A 12,200-nucleotide genomic window follows, 5' to 3' on the forward strand; every position below is an offset into this window, starting at 1 on the left:
TGGCCAAATAGAGAATCCTGGAGGGCCACATTTGGCTCCAGGGCCTGAGTTATAACATGTCTGAAAAAGAGTGGCATTGAGCAACCTCTAGGACTGATTCCAAAGAGCTGAATATGCAGGGGGTGCCATGCCCACCCAGTTACAAGAAAAATGTATCCTATAACTTTCCCCTGAATATGAAAAAGCTTTTTGCAAAGCTTATGGGTCATTCTGAGTCATGTCCATTAAGTGTCATGATACAGGGCTAAAGCCAAGTCACAGGTACATTTCACCCTCTCAAAATTAATTCCCGTAAGGTGATCTTACTCTTGCTACAAGAGAGACAAACTTGTACTTTTCAGGAAATGCAAAAACAGAGTAAGGTAAAGGTAAAGGGACCCCTGATCATTAGGTCCAGTTGTGACCGACTCTGGGGTTGCGGCGCTAATCTTGCTTTATTGGCCGAGGGAGCCGGCGTACAGCTTCTGGGTCATGTGGCCAGCATGACTAAGCCGCTTCTGGCGAACCAGAGCAGTGCACGGAAACGCCGTTTACCTTCCCACCGAAGCGGTACCTATTTATCCACTTGCACTTTGATGTGCTTTCAAACTGAAAGGTTGGCAGGAGCAGGGACTGAGCAACGGGAGCTCACCCCATCGCGGGGATTCGAACTGCCAACCTTCTGATTGGCAAGTCTTAGGCTCTGTGGTTTAACACACAGCGCCACCTGCGTCCCAAAAAGAGAGTAGTTGGATTTAATTAAGCCAAGATATGCTTGCCAGCTGGCTCTAGTCATTCACTGGAGATGATTTGATTAATGGCTGAATTATAGGTGTTGCATGCATTAGATAGGGCACTAGATTCCGGAATTAATTAGGGCAATTGCAGTCTCCTCCTTGTGGCAGGCATGTGCTTAAACCAGCACTAACTCACACAATAGGAACTTTCCCTGATTCACCACAATGACACACTCAGAGCAAAGCCAGTTCTCTCACACAGCTTCAGGACATGCACAGAGTTCCAGCTGTTCCAACCTACGTGTCAATACAATTCAGACTCTTAACTCTTTGGCTTCCCAAGTTAATAGTTAATGTATTTGTACAAGAAGATGCAGGCATGCTGCCTTGTAAGGGTGAAGTTGTGTGTTATATAATTACACTATTCCTTTTAGCTCTCTGTAGCCTTACACTTTATGCCCATTATGATCAGGTTCTGGAAACTTTCAGCTATGGCTTCATTAAATGTGCAGGTACCAAAACATGAATAAGGCAAGAAAACATCCTCCTGTCTTCTCACTCAGTCCTTCAGTTATCCTCTACCCCACTAGTTCAATTGCTTTAAAAATGTTGCCATAGTTTGCTATTGGGTGGGGGATATCAACACCTCATTCAGTATATCAAAGGTCCTGTGTTTTCCCTAGCTTCCCCTCCGTTTCCCCCTATGTAGAATGAATATTAACTCTTTGGGAACAGGAGATAGCCTATCTGCTCATGATTGCTGTTATTCGGCATGAGAGAAAATCTATAAATCCAAATAGATATGTGGCAACAGTCTTTGGAAAGCTGAACTGTGGAAAATCCAGGAAAGAAAATGGAGTTTGATGTTACTCTTGGCAATTTCACTTTACATATGTGCCCTAAAACCATTTTTTTCTTGATAAGCTGGCAAGTAGGTGCTTATTGGGAGACTGCTGTGTGCTTGGTGGTAAAATGATTTCTGCTTGAAGGAACATGATGTTCTGAAACTGTTTATCTTTCCTTTTTAATACAAGATGCTGTAACAATAGTGTTTTCCTTCGAGGAATCCCTTTGCTGTCTTTTCACTAAAGAAAACCTACTTAATCTTCCATTCTTAGTAGTCAAAATGTCTCCTCTTGAGTGACATTATTCCAGAGCTGTGTAGAACATTGGCTATTCCTGCGTGGTTTGTTGTCCAGATGTATGGCAGAATGCCAGCTGGCAATCATGGTGGTCTTGCCATGAATAAGTGCTTCAGGGAAAACATTGCAATTCATCTGCAGACTTCTATTCATTCATTCTTCCTACCTACCTCACTGAGTTACGCTACTTCATTTATTTATAGATTAGAAAAAGCAATTTTAATAGGTTTTAATTACAATTCTATGTTACACCACTTTTACAGACTGAAAAATCAAATGCATTTCCTTGCTAGTTTCTATATTGAAAGCATTTGTTGTAGTGGTCAACACAACATTACAAGTCCCTTCTGGCTGTCTCTGTCAGTGTTATACATACAGCAGGGTGTATTTCTTATAGTTTTAAATCATGATGTTGGAGGCTTTTGAGTTCCTTTTGTCTAGCAGCACTTCTTTTCTAAAAAAATGTTTAGGGGTGCTCTCATTTTCCTACTCATATTGAAATACTGCCCCTCAATGAGGCCAAATTTAGATTCACAAAATGTTTAGGGATATGTGTACCCCTGTACCCCCATCCCCCAGAAAAAAGCACTGGATACATCTATTTGGCTATTTGGCTCTTTCCTTTTCCTTTTTGTAACTTCTCTGTGTTGACTGCAGTATGGCAGCATGCTTCATCTAATAGTATAAATTAAACATGTAAACTTTTGGCATCACACATTAGGGTACTTTTCCAGTAATGATACTTCATTATAATGTATCTCAACATAAAACAATTATAATTATTCCAAGATGCTTCAGTTCTGTCAAAGCTACCAACTCCAGCTTATTAAATAATAAAATTTATCATTTTGAAAGACAGTATTAACAATACATTTTCTCTTGCTTAACATCAGCCACCAACTGACCATCTAGTAATCAACATGTTTGATCATATAGTTACGCTTTGGAAGTATTTTTCCTGTTAATTTGATATTTCATTTTAAAAATTCAAACAAAATAAAGGAATGCTTTTCTCTATTGTACAAATGTCATCAATATTTAATACATACAAACTTCCTTATTTGTGAAGAATTAAAAACACCACCCAGCCTATTAAGCACTGGAACAGAGAGTTGGAATAAATAGACAATTCCCCCAACAGAGGAATGAAGAAAGTAGTGTCCCTCAAGGATCAGTGTTGGAAGCTCTGCTTTTTAACTTGTTTGGTAAATGATCTACAATTAGGGGTAAGCAGGAAGCTGGCAACGTTTGTTGATGGTACTGAATAGTTCAGCGTCATTAAAAAGGGACTGTAAAAAAAGCTCCAAAAGACTTCTCCAAACTGAGTGAATAGACTGTAAAATGGCAAATGCAATTTAATGTAAACAAGTGTAAATAGTGCATGTAGGCAAAAAAAATCTTAATTTGACATATGCATTCATGGGGTCTGACCAGGAATTAGACCTTGAAGTTGTAATCATGTAGATGCTTCAATGAGCATGTTGACCCAGCATGCAGCAGCTGTGAACAAGGAAAATTCCATGCAAGGGATTATTAGGAACTGAATGGGGGGGGCTGCCATTATGCAGTGGTACCTCTGGTTAAGAACTTAATTCGTTCCGGAGGTCCGTTCTTAACCTGCAACTGTTCTTAACCTGGGGTACCACTTTAGCTAATGGGGCCTCCTGCTGCCACTGCGCTACTGCCACGAGATTTCTGTTCTCATCCTGAAGCAAAGTTCTTAACCCGAGGTACTATTTCTGGGTTAGCAGAGTCTGTAACCTGAAGCATCTGAAACCTGAAGCGTTTGTAACCTGAGGTACCACTGTACAAATGTATGGTGTGACTGGATTTGGAATACTGTGTACAGTTTTGGTCCGCACACCTCAAAAAGGATATCGTAGAATTCGTAAGTGTTCCAAAAAGGGCAATAAAAATTATCAAGAGAACAGAGGGACTCCCTTGTGAGGAAAGGTTACAAAATAGGGGGCTTTTTAAGTTAGAGAAAAAGTGAGTAAGCAGTAATGGTATAGAAATGTACAGTACTATCATTTCTTGCATGCAGGTAATATTCCAGGGATGGCGTGTATATGCAAAAATGTTTATACCTGAACAATCCCTTGGAACTGTCCCCACGTAACAATTTTTGCCTTCCAAGCCTTATTTACTGAGCTCTGGGATGTTTTGTTCCCGCAAGAGCAGCCCAGAGCCCACTTGAGAATATCCCAGAGCCCAGTAAGCAAGTCTGAGAGTTTAAAAGCTTTTTCCATGTTGGGAAAACCTGACACAAAATGAGCTTTTAAGCTCTCCAGTTTGCGTGCAATTTGTGGGATTTCAACTATGCAAGGTTGAAAATTGTGGAAGCAAATTGCGCACAAGATGTGATTGTACTGTATACATTTACTCGTATGGAGAAAGTGGATAAAGAAAAGTTTTTCTCTGCACTAAAATTCATGGACATCCAATGAAGCTGAAGATTCAGGACACACAAAAGAAAGTACTGTTTAATGCAGTGAAGGAGGCAGTTTTGGCAACTAAACTGGATGGCTTTAAAAGAAGATATTTGATGGAGGATCAGGCTATCAGTGGCTAGTAGCCATAACATAAAGCCTATGTTCTTGCTTCTGAATAACAGTTGCTGAAAACCACAGGAGGGGGAGAGTTCTCTTGTGCTCATGTCATGCTTGCTGGCTTCCTATAGGCATATGGTTGACCACTGTGAGAAAAGGAAGCTGGACTGGATGGATCATTAGCTTGATCCAGTAGGCTGTTCTTAGATTCTTAAATACCATCTCACAAGGACTTAGGGTGGTATCAATGGGATTGTTTATTTTTCAACAAACATGTGACAGAGTTTAGGAGGATTATGACTTGCCCAAGGTCCTGCCGCTAGAAAATGTTCCTAGTATTTGAATTAAGGGGTGAGTGTCTCCTTGTGTCTGTGCTGATATTATAGGAAATGATCTTATGTTCTGCTATTGTGAAGCCAAGTAGAGAACTGGGCTTATAATTAGAAAGGATTTGTTGTAATCTTCTGATAATCCTTTAAAAGGGAATCATGATTTAGTGGCCTCTGGCAAGAAAATTCAGAGTGGAAATTACTTTTGAAATCAGGGTGTTAACTTCATTTCCTAACCTAGCCCCTAATAAGATTCTTATACAGTACAACTGTCCTTGAAATAAATGCCAGTTCCTTACATGCTACTATGTTCAGATTCATTGTTTGCTTGCTTCCTGAGAAAGTGGTCTGTTGCCCCCAAAGGCTAATGTCTCAAACTCATCAGTATGTTAAAACCATGGAATTCATTTATACTAAATGCTCTTATTTTAGCTGAGATTCCCCACCCCCCATGGCTGCAAAGTGGAGTTACTCTATAAACTAAAGCTACCCTTTCAATCTAATAGTTGGGTCACTATTGAAAAATGAAGCTAGGTAATGAATTTTTCTTCTCTACTGTGGATAAAATATACCCTAGTCCTTCCAAAGTGTAATATGCTTGGGGGACCTTGGGGGATATCCAGTATTACTCATGCTTAGAGTAGACATATTAATATCAGTGGACTTAAGTAAATTACATTCATTAATTTCAGTCGATCTGCTGAGTAGGACTTAGTTGTATATCACTTCTTATATTCTATAAAGTATTATGAAGTATATTATTATATTGTAAACTTGTTGACAGATATATTTCCCAGTCTGTTTCTGTATTGGAGCTGTTGTTAATATGTTTTAATTGTTTTATTGCTTGTGTGTTTGGTGTCTAGGAAACTTTGGGGTGATGGGCAGGATAGAAATTCAATAAATAATCACTTGTTGGTTCACGTGACATGTTTATAAATTATTTATGCATAAATTTATTATGAAGTGTCTAAAATGGTTATGTGATGAATAAGGGAGTATTAAAAACTCTACTTAAAAGGCTTGTTGAAAGAGGTAGGTCTTCAGTAGGCTCCAAAAAACAACAGAGATTAAACCTGTCCAATATTTAATGGGAAGGGTTTCCAGTTCTTATATCATGCAGAATGGTCCTCCTGATAATATGATACCTTCAGGATGTCATTTCTTGCAGAGCATAGTGATTGATTGAGTATGTCAATATGAGACTAAATTTTATGTATTCTGATCTCAAACCATATAGGGCTTTATACATCAGAATTGATACCTTGAACTTAGCCTGGCAGCTAATTGGCAGCCAGTTTAATACTTTTCAACAGCAGCATAACATGGCGATAGCCAGCCCCAGTGACTGCAACTGGTGTGGGTTCAGTTGCGACCATGTGGAGATCTCTGAATGCCAGGTTGGCAACTCACATCTCCAGGTTTCTTAAGCAGGTAGGCAGAAGAGCTTATTTGTTGCATTTTTATCTCACCCTTTTCTCAAAGGAATACATGGTTCACCCCCCTCCTCAGTTAATGCCTACAACAACCCTGTGAGGTAGGTTCAGATGCTGTGACTGGCCCAAGGTGAGCTTCATGATTGAGTGGGGATTTGAACCCTGATCTCCCAAGTCCTAGTCCATCACACTAACCACTACACCACACTGGCTTCCTATAATACTACTGGTATGGGTGACGTTTAGTAAAACTACATCATTTGAGTATTTGGTTACTGGTATTTGGTTACTGGTATGATTCAGGGGCAGGTGGGATCAACACTGAAACTTAATTACTGCTTTACAAGCAGACAGGCAGTTTACTATGTGCTTATGAATAGGGAAAGTTGCATGTGATGAGAATTGGGCAGTGACTCACATGTGAGTGCCTTCTACAAGAATGCATGATGGGCATGTTTGCTGGGAATATGATTGAAAACAAATTTCAGTGCAGTGGTATGTTCTTGGCTTTCTGTTTCTGTGTGGTGACTGTTAGTATGCTGACTCACTAACTGATGGGTGGTAACTGGTGAACTACATACAATCTGACTTAGAAATGATTCAGTTGTCTTCCTGAAAACACTTCTGTGGTAACACTGCTATCTTGTGCCAGTGTTTTCATGTACACATTTGCTTGTTCCTTCCCACATTGATATTTCCAGTTGTAACTTATATATCCTTGATGAGATAAGGTGTTCATCATTCTTTTAAGGATTTCCTCAAATTCTTCCTAAATTGACTAGCTAAATTATTGGGCGGGGAGTCTGATTTGAAAAAATTCTAATCAAGGCTTCTTTGTAATTTAGATCTGTTTATGATCATAATCATGAGTAAATACTGTTGCCAATGCCATTAATTAAATCTCATCATCATTAAGTACCATTTATTTTCCTTCTTTTGAATTTTGTAATTGTGGATTATCTGCAATCTCTGAATGGGAGATTTGGGTGGATTTAACCTAGAGTTAAGGTCATCTCAATTCTTTAGGAAGTTAGATATTAAGGTGTCTTCATTGATTAACAGAATTAAGCACCTACCAGCATATTTGCAAGAGTGTCCTCAGATGTAGCCGATGAAGAATGAATTGTTAAAACAACTTTGTACAAAGTTATTTTTACCCTAAAAAAACACACATTTTCATTGGCTAATTATTTTTGAGACATACCAAAACTACTCCCTCATTTTGGCTGCAACTGTTGGGCAATGGCTTATAGTGATTTGGATGTGTGTTCAGGTAACTTTATTTGATAGCTAGTTTATTTTCAAAGATTAAATTGGCATGGTGAGTGATATGACAGCTGCAAACCAAAAATAGTCTTAGAAATGGAGAGGAAACAGTTTTTATCTTAAAAAAGGAAATGTGGTCAAACGGCTTCAGCAATAACAGCAGACAGTTTTGCTTCTTACAAAATGTGCCCCTACTTTCCCTGACAGAGGAAATTACAATAACATGATTTAAAGGGAAGTTTGGAGGAAGAAAAAGTCAGAGCAAGGGTTCACTAGAGGTGGTTTATGCACTTGCTACAACTGATGAGAAAGTTACAGGAATTTCAAGTTGAGGAGGGATCACTGTAGGGATGGGTAAAATATTATTCTACAAGTTTAAGAGACACACATTTCAATATATTCTAGTTTGTAGCAATATTATCAGGCTAAAACAATCAGAAAATATGTGTCCTTCAGACAGAAAAATGCAATGGAGTGTATGTAAGAGCATCGAATAAAAAGAAACAGGAGCATGGAAAATCATGGAATTTAAAAGAAATCAAGACACCTACAGTTCTCAAATATCTGCAGCCAGATGAATTTCTGATATTTGGCTGCTGAAAATGCAAACTCAGCCATGGACTTTATGATTGCAATTTTTAGGGCTTGCCTTGCCTCTGTTGTTGTTATTACTGTTATTACTATTACTCTGTTGTTGTTATATCATGGAGCACACTTTTTTTTATCTGAAACCTATTAATCTCTCTCTTTTGCATGTGTTTCTCTTTTCACCATAGTCAGTACAGTGGACACTCAGGTTGCGAACATGATCCGTGCAGGAAGCACGTTCGCAACCTGCAGTGCCGCATCTGCACACTCGCGGGTCGCGATTCAATGTTTCTGTGCATGCGCAAAGCGCGATTTAGCGCTTATGCACAAGTGCCGAAACCCAGAAATAACCCTTTCCGGTACTTCTGATTCAGCACGGTGCGCAACCCAAAGCATCTGTAACCCGAGGTATGACTGTAGCTCTGTCTGTTACTTCGTTCCTTTATTTCTTGTGTCAAATGTATTTAATTTCCCCTCCTCTTGTTCTTCAGGCTCTCTGTTCTGTATTCCCATTTATTCTTCTTTTTCATCATTGAGTTCAGCAGACACCACACACACAAAGCAATTTATCTGTTTTATAGAAATACCACCTTTTCTCCAAGGAGTTCAAGGTGTCATACATGGTTCTCCCCATTCAGTCTTCACAGGAACCATGTGAGCGTAGGTTAGACCGATAGATAGTGGCTGGCCCACAGTTCCCTGTGATTTTCATTACCCAGTGGGGATTTGAACCCAGGGCCTAATTCAACACACTAACCATTGCATAACTAGTGGCTTACTGATGTTGTTGCTGTTTGCAGCATGGACAGTTGACTGAAATAGTTTAGAACTGATAGCAACTCCACCACTTGTCTCTGGATCCACAGAGGGGGATAATTTGTACACCATTTAACAAATGAATTGTCCCATTTTCCTCCCTTCCCTATAGCTGTTGATCCCGTGTATGCTGCAGGTGTTTTCATGTAGAGGTGGGGAAGGAGTGCAGGTATGGTTATTCAGAAGTATTAGTAGCATAATAATCTGATAATAACATGATTATCAGCATGCTTCACTGTTAGGCTCCCTCCCCCTTTCCAGTCTTGTTTGCTTGCATCAGTAAAAAAGTTCCCTTAATAACTTTCCTGTTGAGAGAGGCACAGTTAGAAATTGAACTCAACTGATCTTGGCAGACATTTAATGCTCCTACTGGCAGGATCAGTTTCAAAAACAATCACAACTCATTTTTCATGCTGTCTTCACAACTGTTGGCAATGCAAACAGGGATTTAACTCCCACTCAAAATATAAACGCTGTAATCTGTATTACATACTACAGATCTCATTTCAACCTCCTTAGTGACAAGTTAAAGGAAAGCCTCCGAAAATGCATTTTACCATATATATTTCCACTTAATTGTTAGGCCCTGTTAATGTCACTTAATGCCTTCTGCAGGTGTGTCTCTAACTATGGAGATCAGGTTCATGCCACCTGCCATGTAAGAAGACTGATGGATCAGGCCAAAGTCCTGTCTAATTCAGCATTCTTTTCCCACAGTAGCCAACCAGGTGCCTATGGGAAGCCCAAAAGCAGCAACTGGTATTCAGAGATATGCTGCCTCTGATACTGCAGATAATATATAGCAATGACTAATAGCAATTGATAGCCCATTCTTCTATACAATTTCTCATCATGTTGTAAAGCTGCCCAAGCTGACAGCCAGCTTGGCATATAGAGTAGCCTGATTGCTGTCTCTTGATTTTGATAGGCAACAGTTGTACAGATTAGGCCTATGTGTTTTGGGCTACATATGTATAAACTTCTACAGTCATACCTTGGGTTACAGCCACTTCAGGTTGCGTTTTTTTGGGTTATGGACCGCCGAAACCCGGAAGTACCAGAATGGGTTACTTCTGGGTTTCGGTGGTCGTGCATGCGCAGAAGTGCTAAATCGCACTTTGCGCATGAGCACTGAATTACAACCCACGCGTGCGCAGGTGCGGGTTGCGAACGCTGTGGGTTGCGAACATGCATCCCATATGCTTAAACCTGGGGTAACTTAGCTGTGTCACCTTGACTGTTTTGCAACTATTTGGAGGCAAGAGTTTTTATTTACAAGCAGTTTCTGGGAACATCATTTATTGTGCCAAACGTCATTGCAAGGATAAGCTCTTTCAGTAAAGCATTCAAGATTTGAGCAGTTTGGGGAAATGTCCAAATGTCCAAATGTTAGAAGTATACTCTCCTTACAAACTTGTTTATTTCATGATTCTTGATTACTACTAAGAATTCCTTTACTTTAAATCTAATTGGCAAAATGATGTGGCCACTTGTATGTGTATGGTATATTTGCATAGTTGTATGATATTTGCAAGAAGCAAAAAACTGTATAAATTCAAAATCTAAGTTCACTTCTTTCAATGACCGTTTTTAGTGCTACCAGGTGTCACATATTTGAAGCTGATAAAAGTTGCAGTGTTCATGATGGTAGTTCTACATCTAGAATAGTGTTATGGAAAGCAGATGAGAAAAAATAGATAGCTCCATGAGTAATTACATAAGAGAGCTTGTTTTGGTCACTTTCTTGCTGGCAGGTTAAAACAATATTTGGATATAGTGAAAATGGAGAATACCCTTTTAAGGCTCATCAAAGTACATAACCATTGCTGAATGTAACAGGGATTTTCTCTAGTCCTCTTCCCTTCTCCACAGCTGTTCCCTCTCTAGCATGCAAATTACCCCCTGCTACCCTTAACTCTGATTCTTTGTTATGTCTACACAGATTTTAACCGTGGTTAACATTAACCGTTGTGTGATTATGCTGTAGGATTTGAAGCTAACTTCATTGTTGGCAGTTAATTATGCTCAAAATAATTTGGCACATGTGACTCATGACTTAAATAAATCTCTACGTATGCTGGGTTGTAAAGACTTCATTACAATGGTTGGAGCAAGCTGGTTGAAAAAAACTCTTCCTCCACCATTGGTTCCCTTATTTTCAGCCACACTCCTTTTTCTTTGACGCTTCTCTCCCCCACTCCATACGGTGGTCATTTTATTTTCCTTATTTGCCAATTTCCTCTCATGCCTCTTTCGCTGCCACCACTACATATCTGGTAGCTGAGCTGAAAAAAACTCATGATAAGGTCTAACCATTTGCTGCTTTAGGTTGACACCATCTTTTCCAGGTAGACCCTGCTATATTAAACCTACCATGCTCATATTGGTTGGGCTTTTCGCCTGCCACTAGAGGTGGTGACAGTACCTCTGCTGGTGCAGAAGTAAGGGGAGGACAGGTAGGCAGACAGCAAGGAAGGGGGAGGGAGCTTAGAATCTGGTGACCTAGTCATGGCACAGACGTACTACTTTCAGTGATTGGGTCAGCCCTGATGGAAGCTACCATGGGTACGAGGTTTGTTTTGGCCTTCAATGTGACAAATAAATACAATGTTGAAATCTATGTGTTTTTTATTAATTTGGTTTTATATTACATTTTCCACTGGTATGCTCAAAATGGCTAACAAAATTACAATTGAATATACACAATGTGTTTGCGTGTCTTGGTAAGTCATGAACACACAGATCATCCCCACTTCACTCCTCCTCACTACTGAACAAGAGCAAGAAATTATGATCTTTGGCTTAGCAGAGCATATGAAGGCTTATTCTTAGCTTACTTGTTATAGTTTGTTTGAACCAAACAAACTATGATCCTCATTTCACAAGGAGTACTAAGTTAAGAGTTGTAGTTTATTGCTCTTGATACTAACAGGAGGAGTGTAATGGGAGTGAACTTTGCATTCACAGTAAATTATCAGCCATGTAACGACCATGAGTGTTGATTCATGCCTATGCATACAGTCTGCATTATCAGTATATGTCTTCTTATATTTCAGGTCTACCTAAAAGCGCCTATGATTCTGAATGGTGTTTGTGTTATTTGGAAAGGCTGGATAGATCTCCAAAGACTGGATGGCATGGGCTGCTTAGAATTTGATGAAGAACGGGCACAGGTAAAGTAGGGAGCTTTAAACTTCTCAAATGTCAGTGATATTGTGAAGCAAAATTTGTAATTTAGGTATGCAGTACTTTAGAACTTTGGATGGAGAAATCGTAATGAGAAATTGAAAGCATAAGCAGGATCACTGTTTGGATTTACCGTATTTTTTGCACCATAACACTCACTTTTTTCCTCCTA

The 12,200-nt window shown here is 39.5% G+C and overlaps 1 protein-coding gene across 4 annotated transcripts in view; it reads left to right on the top strand.

The window, feature by feature from the left end:
• Positions 1-12,200, top strand: part of CBFB (core-binding factor subunit beta) — a 42,116-nt gene that overhangs the window by 13,081 nt on the left and 16,835 nt on the right. For all 4 annotated transcript variants that reach the window (XM_053399469.1, XM_053399467.1, XM_053399468.1 and 1 more), the window contains exon 4: positions 11,899-12,015. In XM_053399469.1, the coding sequence (XP_053255444.1) occupies positions 11,899-12,015 (117 nt within the window). The remainder of the gene's footprint in view (positions 1-11,898; positions 12,016-12,200) is intronic.

The sequence above is a fragment of the Podarcis raffonei genome, chromosome 8 (genome assembly GCF_027172205.1).
Source record: "Podarcis raffonei isolate rPodRaf1 chromosome 8, rPodRaf1.pri, whole genome shotgun sequence".
NCBI lineage: Eukaryota > Metazoa > Chordata > Lepidosauria > Squamata > Lacertidae > Podarcis > Podarcis raffonei.